The following is a 24,909-nucleotide window of genomic DNA, read 5'->3' as shown; positions in this document are numbered from 1 at the left end:
CCTCGCTCTCCGTACTCCTCAAGATCGACTCGTGGCAGCCGCTTTAAAGACTCCTTCTCCTGAGTGCTGCCGTGGTCTCTATCTACCTTCCTCCACCTACCGCCCACCTATTACTGTTCTTCTTCGCCAGAGTATCGCCATCCTTCTTCCTGACCCTGTGGTCAAGGCAGAGTGGTAGATCACGATGTCGTCCGGCGGTGGGAACAGTAAGTAGGGCAAACGACACGAGGAAAATGGTGCAGACGCGCTGACCTATCTATATAGACGCTGGATACACGATGGATCCGAGAATGCAACTCGTATGATGTGCTAATCAATCTGGCGGTGAGTTGCTACAAGGGCAAGAGCCATATGCAGCGGTCTGCAACGAACCAGCCTGCGAACCTAGTACGAGCACATGAAACGAATTAAGCTCGTATTCGGCCAATCTCTAGCAGGTATGCAACGGAGCGGTGAGAATGCATACATTCTAACAGGAGAAGCCTGCGGCAGAATTCGGCTCACTAGCCGAGATAGGCTGGTCTGACTATCGTGAGATGGTTATTGGTCGATCGTAGCCCAGCACCACGTGATGAGTCATACCCATGCCCGTCATCTCGCAATTCCCCGATCAGCCCCAAGCAGGCTATTTCCATCGGCCGACTTCATCTTCCTCACACTTCATCGCATCCTGCATCATGAACCGTGTCGTTTCAACGGCGCGGACCTGCCGTCCCCATCGGAGACAAACCCAGGCCTCGGAAAGAAAGTCGGCGGGCGCTGTTTTTACCAAGCAATCAGGTACGTGCGCCAGCAATACCCTTGCGTGCGGACAGTGTGAAGAAATGCTAATGTCTTCGGTGCAGCTTCACCGACCGCCAAAGTCCAAACTGTCGCGAACGGGGACGTTCCTCTGGACAAGAAACGGCAGCGCCAAGCGGCTCTTGAGCTCGAATCTGTGCCAACAAAAAGACCTCGATTGACTCGGGCAGGCACACAGCGGTCTGCAAACGTGGACGAGAAAGCCGAACAGGTAGGCAAGGTGTACTTATCTCGCGCAAACTATCAACTAATAGACAAGATTGAACAGACAAACCAACAACTGCCACGATCTCTGCCCAAACGCCGACACGATACTCTTCCAAGCGATAACGAGCCTCAGCTGAAGCGAGCACGACTAACGCGGACAAATTTGGCATTATTCGACAAGATGGTGAAGGACTTCAACCCCTCGGCCCGGCACTCGGCCGGGTCTGCCCTTGGTAAATCCACAGTTGTGTCATCATCGAGAACTATGTCAACGACAATGTCTGGGTTCGCCCTACAAGCCGAGAAGAACGGCATACTTGACCCCTCGAGCTCCAAGCCGCCCGCGAACCTCCATAACATCCACGAACGCTACGACCGATCTCGCAGAACAGCTTCGCCAACCGAGTCAGCGTACGAGGACTATATAAATAGGGTTGAAAGAGCTGTTAACGAGACTACGATGATATATGAAGTTGGCGGAAAACTCTTGAAGGAGTATCCGGACAAACGCTACACAAGAGCTTTTAACCAGGCATTTACAGACTTCCCAAAAGACGTTGGCTTCAATAATTGTCTTTCCGCTCCGCAGCCTGATTTTATCGAGGGGCTTGAAGCTCGAGAGTATCGCCCGATGCCAGTTGATGAGCATATCAGTGGCGCTGTTCTCTATAAAGATAACCCTCGTTCCATAACACTGCCGCATTTAGCTGGAGAGTGGAAAGGACGAGGTAAGGATATGGATGAAGCAAGGCTTCAGAGCGCTTTCGACGGAGCAGCTCTGGTCTACTCTAGGAACCAGGCGCTTTCCTATATTGGGAAATCAGACCCTCCTGGTCATGCAGAGATCACGACATTCACCACAGATGGCACCACTCTCAACCTTTTTGCACACTTCGCTGCTCCCTCGAAGGATGGCATACTCGAATACCATCAGTTTCGTATCAAGTCAACAAATCTTATAGACACGCACCAGGGGCACAAGAACGGCAGAAGAGGGCTCAGGAATGAACAGGACCATGCTAGAGAGCAGTCATATGCCCTCAGGGACGAGGTGAAAGAGCACTGGAAGCAACACCATATGGCTCTCCATGCCATTGCCGAAGATACGCCTGTGCCTGTTATGGGGCCACCTGGGACAATCCAACCCTGCCAGCCCACGCCTCCCACTTCATCCAAAGCAAGAACCCACTCCAAGAGCTCCCGCTCCCGCTTCCGCTCTTCATTGTCCACACCTGTGAGTGACAATGTCCAGCTACCGCCTCGCAGATCATTGAGACAAAAAGAAAAGGCGAGGAAGGTCAATTACTACTAATGGGATAGCTCCCCTTTGATATAAGCCTGGGTGCGAAGGAGAGGGCATGAACTCCATAGACATCCTTATAGTTGTTGTAGGCGCAAGTCATCGACTATGTATCTGTACAGAGAACAGCCCAGTACCACAATAACAACTGAATTCTACCTGCCGCTTTCTTTCAGGCAGTGACCTGAGGTGACCAAAGCACATTACTCGACCCACCGCCTGAGCAACATACATTCATATGGCCTTCCGCAGGGAATAAAAATTAATACACCAGATCCATGCACGGAGGTGACTTCTATATGTGGGGAAACCCGCGCCAGCTAGCCGTGCTTGAAAAACGTGAAATTTGCTTTTTTGATAGCAGGAGGGGGTTGGGGGGGCATGCTTGAATGGACAAGCCAGAACGGGGGATGAGGGAGGGAAAGGGATACGTTAAGATCCCATAGCTCTTACCATGTCGATACCAATGGTTCGTAACACATACCCGACTGACCTCATACAGTGTTCCAGTATCTTGCATAAATTATGCTGCCAGCAGTATCACTTCACTCCGTTTTTCTGTCTAGTATTATCAAGACAGCGCCAGCTATAGAGTCAAAGGTGTCTGCATGACTCAACTATGTGAGTGTGGGAGGGTCTCGGTGTTTGGTTCGTTGGGATGTTGGGAGAGGGGGGCTAGAAAACAGTATGAGCGCATTCCCAGAGCTTCTGAACCATATACTTTCAAGATTAGCTACTAGATATAGCAGCTGCTAAGAATTGTTTTTCTAAGCTCTAAGCCTAGCCAAGCAGTTAATCGATAATAAGTATGCAAGTTTCATTGAAATTGATTTATGGATTGATCGATTAGTAATCCAAGCATCTAACTGTTACAAGCGCTCATACTATCTGCTAATACTATTTCAAGGATATGCTTGTAATTCCGAGGTATATTAAATATAAGCAGGATGAGCATGAATCATTAGAGATGTTTATATGATACTGCAGCATGATAGGTGCAAGAGGGCCAAGATTCAACAGCATAGGAACAATGAAAGCAAGGAGGTAGAGTGACTGTTTCAAGGGGTAGTTATGTTGAATCATGGCTTGTTTGGAGTGCTAATAATACATAGTTAGTCAAGAGTGGTTCATTCAAGTATAAAAGGCTACAGCTCCAGCTATCCTCATGTTAGTTATGATCCCTTGCTATTCAAGCTCTTCCCGAAATTCAATATGGAGAAAAGTCATTCCCCAAGCAATTCTAGCTCTCCCTCTAGCCCTCACTCTAGCACTACAGTGTGGAGCGAATGGCTTCCATCACAGAGTACCACTGCATCATCTCCGACCACCATTGAAGACAACGAGATGCAACCACTTGGTGTTGAACTCCAATTAATCCCCTTTGAACGCCTGCTTCAAGCACTCCCTGTTAGGCATCTATCTCCAGCACTCCCCTCTAGGAGCCCAGACCATACATGCTCCACCAGATATCCCATTTCAAACCACCGTATTTGGGTTCTAACCTCCCCTGCCCCTACTGGGTATTCGGTAACTCCCCAGGTCTCAGAGCAGGAGTTGAGTAAGTTCTCGATAATTCCTGAAAGTATTAATCTGGTATACTAAGTCAAAGGGGGGGGTTTTGGGCCGGGGTAGTTTTGGGCCACCCTGGCCACCCTCACCGCCTCTTCAACCCCCTTTAGTTTGATAGCTATTACTCAACCAATTTTGATCCAAACAACTTCATCTTTCCAGCAAACCTTTATCTGACTGTTATGAAGCCCTATTCCGAGTTTGAGCTAGCCCAGGCCGTTGAGGCTGTCAGAAAAGGCAAGTCTCAGCGGCAAGCCTCGAGGGAATGGGGTATTCCAAGGAGTACTCTTCAGGCTCGTCTAGAAGGAGGGGAATCGCATAAAACAGCCCACGAAAACCAGCAAAGGCTCTCTATTGATCAGGAAAGAAGACTGGCCGAATGGATCCTGATTCAAGAAAGCCTAGGCGTTCCACCAAGCCATTCAGAACTCAAATACTTTGCTCAGCAGATCCTCGAGGTCCAGGGAGACCCTCAGGCCCTCGGGGTGCAATGGACTCAGGCTTTTTTGAAGAGAAATCCAGAGATAAAGGTCAGGAAGACTCGCCGCATTGCCTCTGAACGAACGAATGGGGCTACAACAGAGGTAATACGGCTTTGGTTTCGTCTTTTCAATCTTCCTCATATCCAAGCTATTAAGCCAGCTAATAGATGGAATATGGATGAAGCTGGCCTGATGGAGGGCCAAGGAACAAATGGATTAGTCCTCGGAGGCTCCTCTTCGCGTTCAATTCAAAGGAAAGACCCTGGATCAAAAGCCTGGACTTCTTTCCTCGAGTGTATCTCAGCTACAGGTGCCTACCTCTTCCCTCTGGTGATTTTCAAGGGCCAAACGGTACAACAACAGTGGTTTCCTCTTGATTTGGAGCCTTTTGATGGTTGGAAGTTCACAGCTACGCAAAACGGATGGACAAACGATAAAATGGCAGTTGAATGGCTGAAAGAGATCTTCATTCCTCATAGCCAGCCAGCAGACCCCTCAGAAGCCAGGCTGTTAGTCCTGGATGGCCATGGCAGCCATAAAATGGACGAGTTTATGTGGCTTTGCTTCCAAAACAATATCCTGCTTATTTACTTGCCTCCTCATACCTCTCACGTTCTTCAACCCCTCGATCTAGGGGTCTTTTCATCTCTCAAACGGGCATACAGAAAGAAAGTCAGCAATATGGGCCAATGGGGCGATTCAACTATTGCAGGCAAGCGATTATTCCTCAGCAACTATCGTCTGGCTCGACTGGAAGGCCTTTCAAGCCAGAATATTAGATCTGGATGGAAAGCAACTGGTCTGTGGCCTCTCAGACCCTCAAAAGCCCTCTTGAGCCCTCTTCTCCTCGAGAACAGTCAACCAAGCCGTCAGACCCAGTCCAATTCAGGCTCAGCACAATCAACAGCACCTCGTCTTTCCCCAAAAGCCTCCTCAAGCCAGCCAGTCCTCTTTTCAACTCCTCGAAAGGCTAAACAGCTGTACTATCAGCTGCTAGAGAATCGACAACAACTTCGAACGGAACCAGGCCGCCGTATGCTATTCAAGAAGATAAAAAAGGCTTATGGGGAGAGGGACCTCGAGTTTGCCAAGGCATTGGAGGAAAATAAAGCGTTGAAAAGGCAGATTGAGGCTCTGAGGCCTAGTAAAAGAAGAAAGGTTGATATGGATCCGAATTCGAAGTTTGCAGGGATTGAGGATATACAGAGAGCTCAAAACGCGGCCAATCGCCACGAGGATAGTCTGAATGAAGAGAGCGATGTCGAATTACCTACTGATGAGGAGGATTGCATCGTGGTGGGTGAATAGAATAGATAAACAGTATATATATATATGGGTGTGTGTATTTGACGAGGGTGGCCAGGGTGGCCCAAAACTACCCCGGCCCAAAACCCCCCCCTTTGACTTAATGCCTTTAGTCAACAGCGTTCCCCTATGGACAGTTGAAACTGATTTGATATGGGGCAAGGAGAGAAGTTTTGAACTCAGGCTACGACTTATAGTATGTAACTTGCACTAAGCAAGATACATGGGCTTTAGTCTATGTCTGGAATCTTACTTCAACGAGTTGCAAAACGTTCGATATGTGCTTAGAACCGTCCATCTTTCTAGCTGCGGCAGCATTGATGACATTCCTGGTCGACTGAAGGCTGAGATCCTTGATATAGTGCTCTGGGAGAAAGACTGGATGGTTGTACTAGAAATCAGATCAGAGGCCTGCCTCGAAGAAATCTTCGAGTATAGTCCTATGCTTTCTTGTGTCTATAATCATATATACGAGTATTAGCTGGTTAGCAGCGGCTGCGTTAGCTTGGAGCTTACCAATGCTTACATAGTTCTCCTAGAGTTGTCCTGCAAGTTTAAGTAGCTATATGATTGTGGTTTTATTTGTTTTGATCTCCTGTTCCTTTAGGTCCTCCAATATAAGTATTGTGCCTGCCTACTTCTACTGTACAATATTTATATATCTAGAATCTTACACACGCTCGAACGCCCCCGCAGCTGCTCCTCGGCTCTTCTTCCTAACACCTCTCCGCTGCTAGCATATGCTATTTAATCCTATCACATCTCCGTTTCATTAGCTTCTTCGAATTGTTTTTGATTTGGAATTATCAAGCTCCCAGGTCAAACTCTATTACTTGCAAACAAAATCAACTTGTATTAGCTGCAGCTGGATTCCTTGTAAGTAAGCAATCTAAGCCTTGCTATCATGTATTTGATTTATCTCGTTGCCTAACTAGTCTTTTCAGCTTGAAACCAATTGTTCTCAAATAACTTCCCCGGAAACACCTCAAAGCGCCCAGCTTCAAGAACAAGTTCGGCAAATCTTGAACTCTGCACCAAGGCACCAGTATCCAGGTGACAAGAAGACTTATAAAAGAAAAGCTAGACTGGAATTCAATAAAGAAGACAATGAAAATGTTGAAAATCTGGTTGCGGCATGTGTTCCAAACTGAGGAGAAAGGGTCGATGAGGCGCGAGGCAGAGACTAGATAGAAAGAAGTCAAAGGCTCTAGCACAATTCAAATTTATATTATATCCTGCTGTTTTATAAGGGAAAGAAATGCTTTTGAAGCTGTGATAGTATTCTTTATATATATGCTAAGTTCACTATACAGACGACAGCAGATGATACCATTGTCTATGAAGATAATATAATCAATGATTGTTTATCTGATAATAAGATATTTCATACGTTCATAAAATACATAAATGCCATCTTCGATCTCATTTTATCTTCTTCAGTGGAGGCAACCCCTGGGCTGGGACGCTCTGTTTCAAAGACTAGACCAGTCCTCTCTGCATCCAAATTGTCGAAGAATAAGAGATTCAGAGTAAGAGGTTCGGAGGTGTGTCTCACCTTATAGACCTAATCAGCGACCTCACCGACGAGTTCGTGGTACAAGAGGCTGGAAGGGGCAGAGGCAAGGAGGGAAAGAAGTCGATAAACTCCATTTCAGGCTCAAAATCAGAAGACAGCTAGAAAAAGGACATAGAGTGCCACAACTATGGGCGCAGTTGACTGTCTGGCATTGCTAGCTGTTTCAGGTTGTGCTCCTCTCTACGAGATGGTATCTTCAATACGACCTCCTCAGGCGCAATGCTAGAATCCATTGTGTCCTCAGCGTGCTGTATATACAATGGTTCGAGGCTCTAGAGATTCAGCAGACTGCCGAACAATACAATCCTCCTGGCTGATAAGAAGACCAAAAGAAGTCCTGAGAGAGAGAGAAAGAAATGATACTCCCAGTCCAATACTTTTCAGGGCAGTGTTCGGGATGATCGGAAAAATGAATGTGTCACAACTTTAAAGTATGAAGCACTGGGACAGCGCATCGAGATGGGGTTAATCAGCTGATCAAAGCCTGAGGTATTTAAGAAGCGAGAGCACCCCTCTGTCATGTTTCTCACCTTTCCCTCTTTCTTTCTTTTTTCCTTCTTACACTTCCAAGGTTTCTGTCGCAATCCGAATCCTCTCCCATTGGCCGGTTAAATCCCATAGCTCCAGTGCTCTTTCTATATAAAGCACTGCTTCTTCCCTTCCATTCAAGCTGGAACACTCGCCTTGCTCAACTCAGCCCTTTCATTTTGATCACTCGTCCCCCAAATAATCTTGAAACGTACACGACCAGGCACCATCCCAACTTTGTCGCAGTGTTCGGATTGCCAGCCCTTCAGAGGCGGGTCACTGGCTCTTACTATGGAGGAACATATTGTACGTCATCTTCCGTAATAATGCAAACAACATTACTTATTGGACCAACAGAAACGAATGGATTTCATGTTTGGAGAATTCCATGCTGCTGTGACCTATCTATCCCAACCTTGTCAAAACGAGTAGCCCCTCATAGCTATTCCTGCCTCCTATGCACCTGGTGACCCTTACCCAGCTTGGGTGGTGTCCAGCATAGACCGGCGAGTCTATGATTTTTCATACCAACGAGAACCCATGGGATTCGTAAGGCACATTGGAACGCGTTCTTTACGCACTCTGGCAGCAGAACCTAGCTGCGAGACAAGTATTGCTATGTTATAGCCGTGGGTCAAAGCAACAAAAGTGCAACCACTGTGAGAATGACGACGGACCATTTCAGGAGTGTGTTGTGCTTGCCGACCAGTACCAAGACCGGTGTGCCAACTGCATTATGAACAAGCGACGCGATTGTTCATATACAACAAGCTATGTCGAGCCGGATGATGCCGAGTATCAGCCCTCACCTTCGCAAAGACGCCAGCAAAGACTACAGCGACAACAATTAGAGCGCCCACAGCGACAGCAACGCTTAACGGACTATGATGATCAGCAGTCCCAACTTTTGCAAAGGCGTCGGCAAAGACTACGGCGACGACAATCAGAACGCTCACAGCTACAGCAGCGGACGGATTATGGCACTGAAGGTAACCCAATCGATCTTACTGATGATTAAGATAGTGCTGTGCTGGCTAGTGTGGTAGGTGTCGGGACATTTGGTGCAGATGGGAGTATAAGGGCACTACTTCCTTCATTTTTGCTAGGATATACATAGAGAATATCCATTCTTTTCCCCTCCTGTTCGACTGTGAACCTTCATTCTATAAGGATTTTCATCCCCTCCTATGCTCTTGAGATCTTCATTCACTCAGGTGCTGTTCTTTCTACACATCCACGCTGAGCTTTTCTCAAACAACAGCGCCCGAGTTCTGGTTTTTATTATACTCTTCCCAAAGAAATAAATGTTCGAAATAGTAATCCTTCTATTCAGCCTAGCCTTCACTCTTTGAGTCAGTCTCCGAACGTCTGCCTTTGCTTAATAGTGGGTCAGACATATAACAGCTGCTTTCCCCAGCCATAATATTTAATTTTTCTCCTTTCAACACAAGCAGCGCATCTTACAAAGCCTCAAGTTCTACCTGAATAAGCTTAACTGCTTTAGTAGCTTTGGCTCAAGATAAGGAGAAACGTATGAGCTGAGCACGTGGAAGTGGCTGAATGAGTGTTGAGATTGAATCTATCTAATACAAAAGGAAGATCTTCTAAGTAACTAAACCAGGCTCTGAGATGGTTTATGAGGAGACCAAAACAGAGGGTTAGGGTTAAATATGCTCCATTTTTCACACACCCCCCATCTGACTGGTCAGATATGCCAGAAAAGTGGATCTTTTGTGGGATTCCTGCAGATGCGTTTAAGCTTATGTGGGCGCGTTTTACAGTTGCCTTGCCTCCTTCCAGTCCTCTTTCTTTTTCAATCAGCTCTTTTTCCATCTGTTTTCAAGGTTTTTGAAAGCCTCCGTGCATCAATATGCCTCTTCTAGTCACTCCAGATTTCTCGTTAAGCGAGTCTGACGTTTCTATTCCTCTCAGCGAGCTCAGTATGGCTGTTTCCGATAATAGCAACTCTGCTGAGGGCGAGATCCATGTGGCTTCTTCTGGTCCTTCTTCCAATGTGAAGACTGATGAGGATCCCTTGGATGCAAACCCTAGCTCCTCTGCTAGTGTATCTAAGTTGCATGATGGTCTCTCGATGGCTACAGAGAAGAGCGCAAGCTCTGTTCAGCCTGTCTTAATTCCAACCGCTGGTCAGCATCCTCTTCCTGATGTAAGTATAGAAAGAGCTGCCTGGGGATTGGTATGAGCTGAACTGATTGTTCTTGTTTCCAGGGATGGCGGTCTGGTCTGTCTGCTTCAAGTTCTCAAGCTCCAGTCGAGTCGTCTGCTGCTCGTGCTAATATCCTGATTTTGCATTCTTCGGTTGATGGTGCTTCTGATTCAGTTGGTATTGGTTTTTCCAAGTGCTCTGATGCTAGTTCTATAGGGATTTCTAGCTTGTTTATTGATGATGATGATAATAATAATGAAGACAGCTCTGTGCTTCTTCAGAAGGCGCCTAAGACTGTAGGTTTGCACTGCTTTTTCTTCTAATATTTATCTAGCTAACCCTTTTTCAGGCTTCCGGTAGCCTTTCAAGTTCTAAGCTAGTTGCAACAAAGCTTATTACTGAGCAGAGTATAGCTTGTTTGAGATCCCAGGATGCATTGATGCAGAAGCTTCAGCAGAAGCGCCTCGATGTGGCTGCTGAAGATGCTGCCAAGTTGAGAACTCCTTGGTTGCAAGCTAAAAAGACTTTTCCAGTAGCCACCCCTTCTAGTACTCCTGCTGCAGATTCCTCGAAGAGCTAAGACGATGCTTCCTGGAATGCTATTTGCAATGTTCCATGTATTAGCTGTATCAAGAATCTGGCTGCAAGCAGCTCTGATGATTCCTATTATAATCAGAAGAACTCATCTGCTGCTTGCTATGCTCAGTATTCGAAGGATTACAAGTATATTCCAATCTCTTTCTATCTTATGCTTTTTGTAAACGAGCTTTATATAGCTAAGCATGCGCTTGCTTCTGCTGAGAAGATGGATGCTCCTACGCTTTCAAAGAAAAGAATATACGCTGGAATAGAGAAGGAAAACTTCACTCTCAATCTTGCTTTTCTGAGAATCCGATCCAAGCATGCTGTGTGGGCTTAGAAAGCTGCTCTTGAGCATTTTGAAGTAGGCAAGTTCTTGGAGGTTAATGAGCTGCAGAAGCAGATTGAGGCGCTTACGGAAGAGCGTGATATGCTCCTTGCTGAGCAGAAGGCTGATCATAAGGAAGCAGTTTCATGCTCTGCTAAGGAGAGGAAGGCTGTAGTTTTAGCTAAGAAGAAGGGAAAATAAGCTGCTGTTCAGTCTGTTTCGCGCTTTATTAATAATTATTCTGTTGAGTTTTACTGTGAATAGCATTTGAAGTATGAGAAAGCTAAAGCTGATATTAAAGCAGTGCTGGCTACTCTTTACTCCTTATCTAAGAAGTGAGCTCTGTTTAAGCTTAGATGTGCTCTAAGCTTTGGTGGATGATTGGGTTTTTTTATAATTAAGTTCTTTGATTTGTTGTTTAATGAAGGCTGTATGCTTGGTTTGCATATTTCTGAATAATACTTCTGAGCTATAAGCCTTTGTTTTTGATTTTGATAAATGAAATTCAGTAATTAAGAGCATTCAAAAGAAGCTAATGTGAGATCGAATTGCTTATCTGTATCTCTTTAGATTCCTTCTTGGTTCTCTGATTCAAGGCATGGCTGATATTCTGAAGATTGAGAAGCGCTCTGAAGTATTCGAATTGCGCTCGATTGAGATTCTTGATTAGTTTATCAGCTAGCATGCTCTGTATTAGCATATATGAGATCTGAAATTTGCTCTTTTGAAACTTCTGCTTAAGCTACATTTGGTATATATTCACATAGCAAAGCTTTATATTTATTCTTTTACGCTTTGTAACTATCAGCTATATAGCTTGTTGATTATTATAGAAGATATTCCAGGGCTTGCTGAGGTTCAAGGTGAGGTTTCGAAAGAAGCGTTGTAAAGCGATCGTTTTCTTAGCTGTGGCTGAGAGGGCGTATAGTTTAGCCTCTGTAGTTGAGATGATTACCAAGCTTTGCTTTGTTGCTTTCTATTATATAGAATCTCCAAATAAGCTGAAGATATATTCTTGTGAGGATTTTCAGTTCTCTGCATCATTAGCAAAGGAAGCATCTCTGGCAATTAGCAGAGCTTGAGCCTCAGAGTAGCTTTCTTTGTACTGGATTGCTAGAAATCTTGTTCTGTACAGATAACAGATTACTCTGTTTGCTTATTCCAGATGCTTTAGCTCTGGATTTATCAAAAATCTGAAGAGAAGAGTGCATACAAAAGCTATATCTAGTCTTATTATAATAGCAGTATACAGAATCAATCCAATCTTCTTCTGATACTCCTTGATTTGATCTTTTGATACTTCCCCTTTCCATTTAATAAGCTTCTCAAGGTTCAGAAGCATTAGAGATATTAAAGCTGTATTAGCTGCAAAGCTAAACTTATTAGCTATTTTCTTGATATATATATCATGGATTAGGCTGATTGTGCAGTTAGCTCTGTTTCTGATAATTTGAACTTCCAAGAACTATTCCGCTGCTCTCTAATTCTTTATCTTATATGCTTCGAAGATCTTTTTCTTCACTCTGCATGCCTTTGATGCCTGGTTCTGCGAATAGAATAGCAGGATATTATTCATATAGAACAGGATAATTAGCTTGTTTGCTTTGTTAGTGAATATGCAGAGCTCTTTAGTTGAGAGTATAAAGCTGAGATTTTGCAGAGTTGAGCAGAAGTGCTTGTACTAGAGTGCTAGCAAGTTCCTCAGGCTGTATAGTGCCTTTTCCAGGAGCACGATTTTCCCTTTCTCCTTGAATCCATTAGGCAGCTTACAGAAAACGCTTTCCTAGCTTTCCCTGCTAGCATTCAGGAATGCTCTAGTAACGTTTATCTGGTTGATCTCTAGATCGAAATATGCTGCCACAGCTATAAGTATGCAAAAGGAGCGTACAGCTAGCATTGCTGTATACATATCTTGAAGATTGCTTGCTTTTTGCAAGTTTCTTTGCATACAGATTTAAGCTTTGAATGAGATTAAGTAACTATTCTTATCAAGTTTATATCTATATATTCATTTGAATAGCAGTAGCTTCTCTTTAGCTTTCTTATGCTTGAGAGTTTACTATACTCTTTTGTTAACTAATTCCTGGATTTCTGATTGCATCGCTTTTTATTACTCGGTATAGAAAGAACTATTTCATACTTCTTTCCAGATCTTAGATTCGGATGATAATTGTTTATAATGCTTCTTTTCAGCTATTGCTAGCTCTGTAATTTGCTGAGAAGCATCAAAGTGCTTTCGCTGCAAGTGCGAAGCTCTTCTGCATATAGAGTTTGCCTCAAGTACAGCAGCTGCAATCATACTGTATATGATCTGAAAACGCCTATTCCATGTTCTGATTGCTTCCTTTAGCTGATCAGGCAAAAAGGTAGCTATAAGATTTATCAGAGCTGTTTGGCTTGTTACAAAGGCTGTAGCGAATAACCCTTGGTATTAGCAAGCTTTATTAATTGGTTTTCATGCTCTATCTGAATGCTGTGTGAATTGAGATCCATAGATCTCATTTCTTGTTCAACAACATCTGATTGAAGCTTAACCAGGCTCATACTCTTGCGCTGCAGGCTGGCTTGTATTCTGAGCAGTAGATGCGCTGGTAGCTTGTTGTTCAGTATTTGAAGATGCTTGTTCAGTTGCTGAAATATTCTTGCTGCTTGCAGCAGCACTCCTTTCTAGCTAATCTATTCGTTCCAGTATCTCAGGAGATTTTTCAGGAATTGGAAGTTCTTGCACCTTATTCTCTGAGCTTCTTCCCTGGGATGGGTTGCTTTGCAAGAGCGCTTTATTGCTAGTTTCAGATGCTCTCATCTCCGAGTTCCAACTCGGAATGCCTTCCGAGAAAAACTCTGAGAATAGGCTACTGTTCTCGTTGAACAGCGGATAAGATTCTTAGTTTCGATTTGTAGCATCAGGCTAGGGAACTGAATTTCATACATCTCTAATAACGATTGTATCCATGATTTCCTTATTATTTCCAATCTCTGGAACAATTAGTGCTAGCTAAGCATAAGATAGTGCTTCTGATACCTTACTGCTATTTGGATTATAGAATTAGCTCTTATTAAACAGAATATTGCATATAGTTGCAACTCTTGCAAGCACTAAAAGCTATATGCAGTACAGATTGCTTATAATATATTTCATAAGATAGTTCTTATATACTCTTGATTCTGTTTTCATATCTTGTTTATAAGAGCTAAGTTTATACTCTTCTTGCAGAATGTATATTCAGCATCTATATGCATAGATCCTGGCTCAGTTGGGCTGTAGATTCGAAATTGCTATTCTGACTATTTCCAGCATGTATTAACGAAAGTACTGCCTAAACCAGCTATCCAGAAGTGAATTTGGCATTTCGGAGTGCTTGAGCATGGATGGAGAAATGTTGAACAGCCAGATAGCTGCTTTCATATACTCTGGCTATAGGTCTTTCGGTAGTTTGGCTAACAACAGGAGAACTAGCGCATGCTTCTGAATTTCATGCTCAGCTTGCTCAGCAGCATCATTTGACTCTTTCATATGCAGTAAAGTAATCTCCAGATTAATGCTGTTGTTAGCGTACTATTATGTATATACTATTTCATATAGCTTTCTTATAACTGAGGAATCTGCATTCTATCTGATTTTGCAGATAAAGAAGCAATATTAGTATTATATCCAAGTCTCAAATAACCTAAATACATCGAACACTATAGATTGTGCCTTATTAAGTATCGGAAAAGCAAACAACTTGCTACTATACTCATCTTTAAGTATAAAAGCTTATTTTAAGCTATTCTGCGCTTCATTATAATCGAGAAGATCCCAACTAATGCGCTAGAACAATTGAGAGCTGTAATATTCAGATCTTGCACATTGAATAACCTTTATAATGCACTCTAGAGCACAGTATTCACAGTTAATTCATCTAATTCCATTAATTCTAATACTATAAACTGAATAGATAAGCTTCTTCAGAGCATTAGCACTCAGGTATTCCAATCTTAGATGCTAAAGATGCTCTGAATCACTTCTTTCAGACATCTCATCATATGAAGAATGAGAATGCTTGTTTCTTTTTAGAGTTGAGAATACGAGAATGCTAGCTCAGCTATATAGCAGCATAGCTGAAGCTCGAGAGTAGGAAGAGTTTGCAAAAGGAATATATTCGAAGAAGACTAAGTTGAATTCTCTATATAAATTCGCAATCACTATACTCTATTTAAGTATTTCTAAGCACAGTATGCTATCTTTGCTACAGTATCAGATCTCTTTCTCATATAAGAGAGCTTTAGCAATTATATTAATATAAAAGCTATTTACAACTGCTATACAGTTGAGAACTAAGTTCTCAGTGCATTTCCCTTGCCTTCCATTCAGTGCATTTTTGAAGCATCATTTTCTGAATCCCCATATTAGCAATAATAAGCTCTCTGCTTCTACAACTTCTGCATCTCTTAAGAGAGAAAAGGTATTTAGCTCCAGAAGATCAATGCTATTAACAAGATATACAGCTCTGCAATTATCCAGAACTATACTTTGGAAAAGAATATGAGATATCTGAAACAGTATTGAGAAGATTGCTGTACTTGCTTGTAGCAATACTGCCTGATTGAAGAATTGAGAATTGAAAATAGCATTTATTTGGAGGAACTGAGAATGCTTTGTTTCAAGCTTGAGAGATATCGGATCTAGCATTTTAATATTATAGTTGAGAGGTTCTAGCACTCAACAATACTTAGATAGAAGTTTCTATTGTTCTCTATTCTCTATAGAATCCTTTCTATTCAGCTTTAAAGAAGCTATCCAGTTTTAATAAGATCTGAATAGAGCTTCTAATAGTTTTTGCTGGCTAGCTTAAAGAGAATCTTCTTTCTTTGCTTGTTAGATAAGGCTTTGAAGATTAAGTCTGGCTTAATTCTAGTATAGGCGTACTCCAGCCTTCTGCAGCTCATAGAGCCCTATTTATACTTCCTTTGATATAACTTGTAGAAGCACTTATAATCTCCCTTTTCGCTCTAGCTGGAAGATTTATCTTGTTTCTTCCCAGATTTTGTATCTGAATTGCTGGATTGTAGATTCTCTCCGTCTATAGTAGCGAATACTATTAAGCTTTTTTTCTACTCAGGCTGAAATCAGTAGATTGAAGCAAGATTTCGTTAAAGCTGTTCAATAGTCTTGATAAGCAAACCATCATCAGGTGCTGTAGCGAGGAGATGTTATTGCGTTTTAGCTCACTCTGTCTGGAAGCAAACTCCAATAGCAGCAAGGAAGTTATTAGAGCTCTGAAGTCCCTTAACTTCATCAATGCTGTAATTCTGAGCTAGATTCAGAAGATCCTGGTGCTGCCGGCACCAGTTTTGGAAATCAGTGCCTTGCCTGGTAGCCAGCTCAAGGTGATAGCAGTACTGGAGGCGAACGATCTGTTTCATGCTCTTCTCGGACGGACAGAGATCTTTCTTCAGATTCCTGAGCACCTGTTAAATTAAGAGAAACTTCTTTTCTGAATAGATATGCATATAAGAAACAAGAACTAACAGAGATACTGTTTTCTGAATCCAGTTCCACATCCTCTATACATTCTAGTAAGCATGCAACTGCTTATTTTAACAAAGCTGAAAGCATTTCATCTCCTAATTGTAGAGAATAGCTTGTTCCTGGATAGAGAATAGCTTGTAGTTCTCCATTATAATGTTTTTGCGCTCCTCCTCAAGATCCTGAGTGAACTTGGAGAACTCGAGATCGAAATCTTCAGATTCGAGAGAGAGCGCATCTGAGCCATCCGGATCTAGATACTCCCAAACACTCTTTCCCTTGCTCTGGGACTGCAAAATGCTGTACTAGGATGGAAAGGAGTAGATATCAGTATACTTTACCGAGAGCGTAAAATCGTTAGATTCGCGCTTCATCGTAGGCTTTGATGGAGCGTAAGTATAACTGTTTGGGATAAAAGATGTGTTCTGAAAGAATAAGAAGTGAATAGCTCAGTCTGTTTCGATAGATAAGGGGAAGATTAAACCCGATTCTTGCGAACCGGGCTCATAACTAAGGAGAAACGTATGAGCTGAGCACGTGGAAGTGGCTGAATGAGTGTTGAGATTGAATCTATCTAATACAAAAGGAAGATCTTCTAAGTAACTAAACCAGGCTCTGAGATGGTTTATGAGGAGACCAAAACAGAGGGTTAGGGTTAAATATGCCCCATTTTTCACACAAGAACATCGACACTGGACCCTTAACAATAGCAGTGAATTCTCAGACCAATGACATCTGGGTTGGTATGTGCATATCCACGATAATTTATAATACAATGATAAGGAAGCTCTCAGCGGCGCATCATCAAAGGTAATAGCAATGCTCGCCTCGCTTATCTGCCGCATTATACCGTCCTCCATCTGAGCCATATCTAAATCCCGGGCTTCCTGCTCAGCATCTAGCCCGCTGGTCAGCTCCCCTCGAAGCTCATCCAACTGTACTCCTGTCCTCCGAGCTGAGATGTTGTAAACCTGTCAAAAGAAGCGGTGAGAGGGCTCCACTGCATTGCCGTGATTTCTGAACGTTGTCCCCTTACTGTAGAAGGGGTAATATTTGCAGGATATGCACCTTCTGTGCTCATAGCTCGCTAGCTGTGCATTAGTAGTGTTAGCCTCCTGATATCCGATCTAATCTTATGCTAATCTTGTCAAGACGGGTTCTACCAATGGCGGCAATGGCTATAACATCGATATCAGCTCTTGTCTCTATGATGGCGCACAGGGCGCCACTCGCTAGATGGCGGTGGCATCTCTGCTCACTCCTGGTGCCGGTCTCTCTACCCCTGTCTCTGGTCCTTGTCTCTCGTTCTTCAAACCGACTGGACACCAAGAGCGACAATAACCGCCATCTCGATTTTCATAGTCAGTACTACAGCCCAGCGCCCCCACTGACACTGTAGCCGGGCGCGCTGTCCTTTTCATATAAAGTATATGTGTAATATACTGACCACAAGCTTATAAATAGAAATCCTTGATACCAGTCTGTCCCATAACCATTGCCCACTATGTATGCAGGGATGCAACGCTAGGAGGATCAACGCCCGCCACAAGCCCGTTCACATGATAATAGAGCGCGTTGCTATCCAAACCGGTAATGCTCATGTTGAAGTTCATGACGGTGGATAATGCCAGCCGGGCTTGCGAGAAATATAAGCTGAGGAACTGAGTCTTACTGTATTGCCCATAATGACGAGGCTTCATTTGCATAGAACTCTCTTTCTTAACCAGGCAATATTTCAGATGCATCTTATCTTCAATGAGCGCCCTGCTTGTCATGTATATCTACACTTATAGGACGTACTAGCAGCTGGACAGAAAAGAGCTAAAGACACACTCACGATCCCAAATTCTGGGGGTGTGCATATGCAATAAGAAGCTAAGGAAGAAGGGGGCTGGCAGGTGAAGGAAGGTTGAGGCAGGTTGAGGCAGGTCGAGAAAGACTAAAGAATGGTGAGGAAGGCCGAAGAAGATAGGAGCAGGCAGAAGGATATCGAGAAGGTTGAGAAGGCCGAGGGGGATAAAGAAAGGTCAAGGCTGGTTAAGGTTGCTTAAGGGTTCTGGAGGGGCCACTTTAACGAAGGAGCAGCACGGGCGAGGATGGGCAGGTGACGCGGGACCCCCAGAGGAAGGTCAGAAAAAGGTGAGAGGTTTGAGGTTTGAGGAAGGAAAGCTGAAAAGGTGCCAGTTATGGATGGGGTGCGCGTGGTCTAGAGAAGGTCGTATTCACAGCAGCAAGCGGGCTATGAGGGTCGCTTTGACGACAACTATGACGAAGATCGAAAGCTGGCCGGATCAGCTCAGGAGGCAGAGGACTGTCTGCACCCCTAGCCTTTTCGCTCTGCTGTTTCTGAGAAAGGAGGGCATACCCTTTCTCCTTTCTCTCCATCCTGTTCTCCCCCTACCTGCACCACCTGCCAAGCTATTCTGGAAGCCACCGACCTCCTCACTTCCACAAGCGCTTGCATAACTCTGCGTTTCTGACTGCATCCCTTTCTCTCTCTCTCTCCCTCCCTTTCTTTGTATCCCAGATTAACAAACTCCAGCTGTCCCTTCCCTCCTTCGTCCACTGCCGCCGTCACACGTACGCTCTTCACTGCCCGCTCTAACAACGACACCCAGTCTTTTGCTCAGCCACCTTGACATCATGAGCAACACCTAGCAGCACCCCTCTTCTGCTGCAGATAGCCTTCCATCCTCTTTAGCCGAGGAAGGAACGGCAGGTCCCATGGACACGCCGCCAGCACCAAAACTGCCTGCTCCAAGCAACACGTCAAGCACTTAGCCAGGCGACACCGATTATATTTTCAGCTTCTCTCTAACTTCTTGATAGCTTATTTATAAGGATAATAAAACTGGCAGCGAATTCTTTAGATGTTGTTGAATAGATAAGGTAAGCAAACCTTATCAAACTAGCAGAGTTGATTAGATCAGCAGCAACCTGGCTATAGAGTCTGTTTTATTTCAATATGCTCAAATCATATACAGTATGGCTACGAATAGCCAAGCCCCCCCCAAAGAACACCACCGATGTCAATGCCAAAGTCTCCCAGAACTCTTTTGGGCTAGCAACCCCAGAAGCAACACCCGCTGTCGAAGATGGTAGAATTGCGGCCGACAAGGAGAGGATGGCCGCAGCAATGCGCCAGCTCCTTGAACCTTCCTCGTCCAGCTCGGCGGAGACGAGGGAGCAGGTAACCGATGCAGCCGACAATAACGCCAATGATGAAATAGACGTAGAGATCAAACGTATTATGCATTGCTTTGATAGCTCATATGCCGAGATCTTGGGAGTTAATCCGAACTCTCCCGAGAAGGAAGTCGTAGCTGCCTGGAGACACCCAGGATGCATGTTGCACCCCAAGTTTGTTAAACACCCTAATGTGGAGGCAGTATTCAAGAGTAAATAGCAACTTGCTATCCTGTACTAGCGCCTTGGTACTAATAAGATTGCTTAGAACTGCGCACTGCAGCCAGAAAGATGGGTTTGGATGATCTTAACATCAACGAAATCATGTACTGGGATGGTGAGGAACAGTTTGACGCTTCTGGACCCGATACAGCTATGAACGAGAATGTTATTCTCATCCCGTCTCAACGTATGACTAATGTTTACAGCGAGGCAACGCCTCTATTCTATCGTTTGGGGCAAGACTTCTCCGATCCAGTTTTGCTCGAGCAGCTATACCGCCTAAACGCTAAGATTATGATAGCAAACCGGGCTGAGAACATTGAAGAAAACCAGTGGACCATTCCCGGGGCTGCTTTCTTCGGTTCTCACTACAATGAGGCAGGGCAGAGATATGAGATGCTCCGGAACGATCCAGCAAACGAGAAGGTAAAAAGCGAGATTATGAAGGAGAAAACTTTGATCGATTCTTTTATCGAAAGAAACCATTTCTCGAAACAGTGAACCATTCTAACTCCTGATGAATACTTGAAGAGAGATTCAGATGCTACTAGAAGTGGGATCAAGAACAAGGCCCAGGCGGCTGCTAAAGCTTCTGCAGCGGCCGTAGATGCCCATGCTCTGGCCAAAACATACCTACAGAGTATTACCGAGACCAAAGATAAGTTGGAGGGCCTCGACGACACCACTGTAGCCAGAGTTGAGGAAGCCGAGCAGGCCATCATTGCGGAAGTTGCCAATGCTCTTGCCGCAATGGAGATAGCAAAGGCTTCCGCGGAAAAGGCTTCTCTGGCTTCAAGCATGCAAGACGCTACTGAAGCCCTGGAAGCTGCTGAGGCCGCATACACAACGGCCGCTGAGGCTACCAAGGCAGCAAACCTGGCCATGGATGAAGCCTTGAGCCTCGTAGATGCCGCTGAGTCGGCAGCAAACTCTTCACAAAGCTCCATAGAGTATCCATGGACTACAACCCTGGCCGCGGATGGATCCCTCATTATAGGTGTACGAAAACAGGGCGCAACCGGGACTCAGGTATGCATTGAAACACAGGAAGATGACGGACGGGTAATCCGCCGTCTTGAGTCGGCTTCCGACGTCGGCCTTCTGGAAGTTAGCAGATATAAGAATATGGATGGCTTCAAGAACCTTTCTGAAAGCCAATCTCAATGGTTCAGCAAAGATCGCGATGATTTTGACCAGCTACTTTGGGTCACGAAATCGCAAACAAAGCAGAAGAACACTGCCGCCAACAAAAAGGATCCAAACACAGACTGTTGCATCAAATTTCACAGTAAAGGCATTTAGATCCTGACCACTACGAGCCTATCCAAGGTTCTCGGCCGATCTAGTGCTGCAGCCGAGATCATGAGGGTCTGTGAAAGAGATGGTATTCAGCCACCTAGTGAAGCTGGCTGGGTCAGTCACTATTACGACCCATCAAAGGTAGAGAAAGATCCTGTCCGTCGAAGGGCCTTGCGAGATTCTCAAGCAATAACGCCCTCAGATAACCATCTTGGCCGCCAAAGACAGAGCCCAGGTGCATTCTCAGAGGCAGAGAGTCGTATGGTCCAGCAACTGCAGGACAAAGTCGAGAACCTCGAAAACCAAATGAAGGACAGAGTCGAAAACCTCGAAAACCAAATGAAGGATATGAAGGATATGACGATCAAGATGGATCAAAACATGGCGGCATTGATGGGAATGTTCAAGGAGTTTATGAGAGCCTCTGCTACCACCTCCTAAGCGCCGATCAGCATTCCCATCACTCTTTCGAGGCAGCATATTCTGCCTTTCCTTTCATTAACAATTATTCGTTTGTTGTAGGGATGACTTAGCGGATTTATGTATGAATAGTTTCTTCTCTATTTGTTTTACAGTTCGTCTTGGTTTGGTCTTTGTGCAGTCATTGCTAAGTTTCTTTTTCCATAGATAGTTTACCTTGCCGATAGTAACAGACATATTGAATAAGTTAGCAATAATATACTTTCAGAAGTGAAATATACCCGAATTCAACTTGTTCGACTTTATAAGTTTAAACACACCAATCTGGATCTTGACTTGCATGGATTCCTGAGCTGTTGCTGCTTTCGCCCTAGCCGGTGGGTGAGCTCAGGGTAAGCCAACAGGAAATGTAGGTAGGCCCACAATTCCCGTTTCGATCCCCTGATTTTTAACGTAAACCACCACTGAAAAGATACCGCACCGGTTACCGGATGTGAACGCATGCACGGGAAGATCATTCGACGAGATCAAAGCTGACTCGGGGTGATGTCAGTTGAGGGACGCCTTGAAAACATCCGCGATTCAGTGAACGGAATCGTGCCTGACCGATATGCAAACCAGCGGGTAGGCCAGATTGACTCAGGAACCGCCGCACTAGGCCAGTAAATCCGAGATTTCTCAAGCTTTCTTCAAATGACCCCTTTCAGATTGACGACACCATGTCCCCTCGAGCAGCCCTGTCGCTGGACTGGTTGACCTCCCTCGACACGTCATCGGAGACAAAGATCTCTGGAGCCTTATACCAGGAATGTCAGATATGATTGGCTGTCTGGCATCCACTGGTGCCATAATCTAATGGCAACGATCGAACAGGTTGCTTGATCGGTGCCACCCCCGGAGCGCCTCCCTCTCGCCCCCGCGACCTTCCTTGCTCTCCGCTGTTAATCATGCATCTTGATATCGCGTTGATCTTAATTCGGACAGGTTGTACGGGGAAAGGCAAGGAAGAGGGCGAATTAAGGTCAAGCATGCTTTTATTCTTAAAATTTTATATTTATTTGTTGATTACCGCATAGCCTTTTCCTCGGTCAAACTATATTGTCATATTTGTCTTCAAACCCCGCACCCTATACCTTACCTTAACCAGTTCGCCGCCGCTGCCATGTTTCCTACCGAGTCTTAAGTTCTACTGACGTGTTTTGTGGTCCTGCTTCCAAGTATTTTGAACCGGGTAGCTGTTGTTAGCTTCCTGGTATCTTGAATCGGACCCCACGCTATTTATGGGCCGGCCTCACGTTTGCCAGGCCCGGGCCGGATGGCGTCGGCCCACCGCACCCGAGGCAGACTGGTTCCGGCGTTGCATCGTATCTCTAGGCAGTAACTAGCAAAGACCCCACCTAGTCACGAGTGATTGGTCCAGCTGCAATGATGATGATGTGAAGAAGATGTCACTACCCCGCCCGACCATCGCGTTGAGAGCATATATATATACAGATATCCCAACTGAGTTGCAGTAATCTACTCTTATGATAATAATGAAGTGACTATATCGATTCCATCGTAAACCGCTAGGGTAGATATCGCAATACCATCTCAATATCGCCGATCAGACAAGCCACAATGTCCTCCCGAAACAATCCGAACGACCTACTCAACGGATACACTGGCCCATTGCCTTCAATGCAGGGCCAAGACCTACTCAACAGCAACAGGCATAACGTCCTGTTGCCTTCGATGCAACCCCAAGACCCAATCCGGCGATTCATAGAGAATCATACCAACTCGTACAACACGGGGCGCAACACCTTCACATTCTCGCGAGACGCAGCCAGGGACGGCTCCGGATCCGTCAACCTGCTCGACGGGAACTGCCAGCTCCGTGCGGAGAGGAGCCATGACAGGAACTGGTCCAGTCGCGCGACCGTGAGCAGCGACCGCGTCACCCTGGCTTCCGGCTCCGCAAACGTGATAAGGTCAAGTGGATCCGGGACCCCGAGGGCGCAAGCATCGCGTGGGAGCATAAGACTCAGCACAACAACAATGTCTGCAGCCACTTTGAGACGGGTGTCAAGAACAACAACGGGGGGATCGGTGCTTTCTTTCGGTGGGCAATAGGCTTCAATGGACGGTGACCCCTCGTGTATACTAGCATGGATATTTGTTTTTCTTTCCTAATGAATAATATTGCATGTTTTATATGTCGTGAGGTTCCTCCACGGACAACCCAGCATGACGAAAATGACCTCGGGCACTTGCCTGCCGAGAGCCAACGAGGTCATTCGAGATAGAGGCTAACGAAGAATTATGGAATAAAGCTTTTCCGGCGGTAGCTAAGCCTGGTGGGGCCGTGGGGCCTGGGTGGAACTGCTGCGCGAAAGCGAAATCTCGATTTCTCAGTCCTTTTCATCTCTCCCGTGTTGAGAGCATCCCATTCACCATGGCGGATGCAATTCCAATTCGTTGCGAGAGTCCCAGAAGACCCCCCCGATATTAAAGCCCCTTGATTTTCGTAGCGGATCTGCGATTGCAACGGAGCGGGGCAGCTCGACTCCACGTGATGTGGCTGAGGCGCCTAACTGTTGGCTGACGGATGCTGGTCTTCTGGACTGCGCCAAAGACCGCATCCACATAAATTCAACATCTCGTCGCTCCCCGGCATTCTCGTCGCCATGGCTCATACTCGAGCACAGTTCGCCCCCCAGAAGGGGCGCACATCGTCGGCGCCAAAAGATCAAGGTACTTATTTCATGAAGCGCCGAGCGATATCCTCGCTGATGATAAACAGGAAAGCGACCCCAAGGAATCCAGAAAAGCACCCGTCGCACGACCCGTCTCCACCAGCGACTAGCTCTCGAGCTCACTGAATGCGATCAACCGTATCCATCTCCAACCAAGAAGACTCTATCTCGACAGGTACGGCATTCCTATCTTTACCACTGTGCAGGCACCGAAACTAAGTCATCAAAGGGTTCCGCGACACCTGGCGAGCGTGGCACGAAACGACCCGTCGACGCACTCGATCGCGACCTTAACTCCCCTCAGAAGAGGCCTCGGCGATCTCCTAGATTGACTCATGTGGACAATACTTCCGACACATCCCCGACCAACAACGGCGGCACATACGAGCCGGCCAACCCGATCGATTTTTGGGCGAGAGAAGGGCAGTGGCCGCAAGAATACTTTAAACTCGACATGGAGCATTTACTTGCCCGAAAAAGGTCCTCGTCGCCTCTTGCCCGCAAGCGATCAAATTCTGCCACGTCCACGACACCCAGCGATCAGAAGCCGAGGGAAGAGAAGAGTGCACCCTACCGAGATCCGCGCTATGAGACCCTACTAGGGACCAAAGGCAGTTTCATGGTTAAGTCCAACCTGGATATTACCAGCGCAAGCAAAGGTCTTACTAGGACTTTATTTGAGACGACCCAAGC

General features: G+C 45.3%; 5 protein-coding genes across 5 annotated transcripts; all 5 read left to right on the top strand.

Moving 5' to 3' along the window:
* Positions 1 to 1,075: 1,075 nt before the first annotated feature.
* M406DRAFT_240996 (uncharacterized protein) lies at positions 1,076 to 2,002 on the top strand (the record flags this gene model as incomplete). The annotated part of the gene is made up of 1 exon (XM_040916139.1): positions 1,076 to 2,002. A coding segment is annotated over one exon (927 nt), but the record flags the coding sequence as incomplete, so codon positions are not given.
* Positions 2,003 to 5,484: 3,482 nt separating this feature from the next.
* M406DRAFT_225198 (uncharacterized protein) lies at positions 5,485 to 5,661 on the top strand (the record flags this gene model as incomplete). The annotated part of the gene is made up of 1 exon (XM_040915725.1): positions 5,485 to 5,661. A coding segment is annotated over one exon (177 nt), but the record flags the coding sequence as incomplete, so codon positions are not given.
* Positions 5,662 to 8,059: 2,398 nt separating this feature from the next.
* Positions 8,060 to 8,786, top strand: M406DRAFT_75499 (uncharacterized protein; the record flags this gene model as incomplete). The annotated part of the gene is made up of 3 exons (XM_040925865.1): positions 8,060 to 8,074; positions 8,126 to 8,196; positions 8,396 to 8,786. 3 exons carry the CDS (start codon positions 8,060 to 8,062, stop codon positions 8,784 to 8,786), a joined length of 477 nt encoding a protein of 158 aa, XP_040779196.1.
* Positions 8,787 to 19,316: 10,530 nt separating this feature from the next.
* Positions 19,317 to 21,499, top strand: M406DRAFT_75500 (uncharacterized protein; the record flags this gene model as incomplete). Its single annotated transcript, XM_040925866.1, has 4 exons — positions 19,317 to 19,749; positions 19,821 to 20,185; positions 20,291 to 20,788; positions 21,062 to 21,499. The coding sequence occupies 4 exons, from the start codon at positions 19,317 to 19,319 to the stop codon at positions 21,497 to 21,499; spliced, it is 1,734 nt and encodes a 577-aa protein (XP_040779195.1).
* Positions 21,500 to 23,078: 1,579 nt separating this feature from the next.
* Positions 23,079 to 23,602, top strand: M406DRAFT_354867 (uncharacterized protein). Its single transcript, XM_040923013.1, has one exon. The coding sequence runs from the start codon at positions 23,099 to 23,101 to the stop codon at positions 23,591 to 23,593; it is 495 nt and encodes a 164-aa protein (XP_040779194.1). The 5' UTR covers positions 23,079 to 23,098; the 3' UTR covers positions 23,594 to 23,602.
* The last annotated feature ends 1,307 nt before the right edge of the window (positions 23,603 to 24,909 follow it).

Source organism: Cryphonectria parasitica (assembly GCF_011745365.1).
Source record: "Cryphonectria parasitica EP155 unplaced genomic scaffold M406scaffold_2, whole genome shotgun sequence".
Lineage (NCBI taxonomy): Eukaryota > Fungi > Ascomycota > Sordariomycetes > Diaporthales > Cryphonectriaceae > Cryphonectria > Cryphonectria parasitica.
Note: the sequence above shows the minus strand (reverse complement) of the source record. Positions and strands in the feature narration are given on the sequence as shown.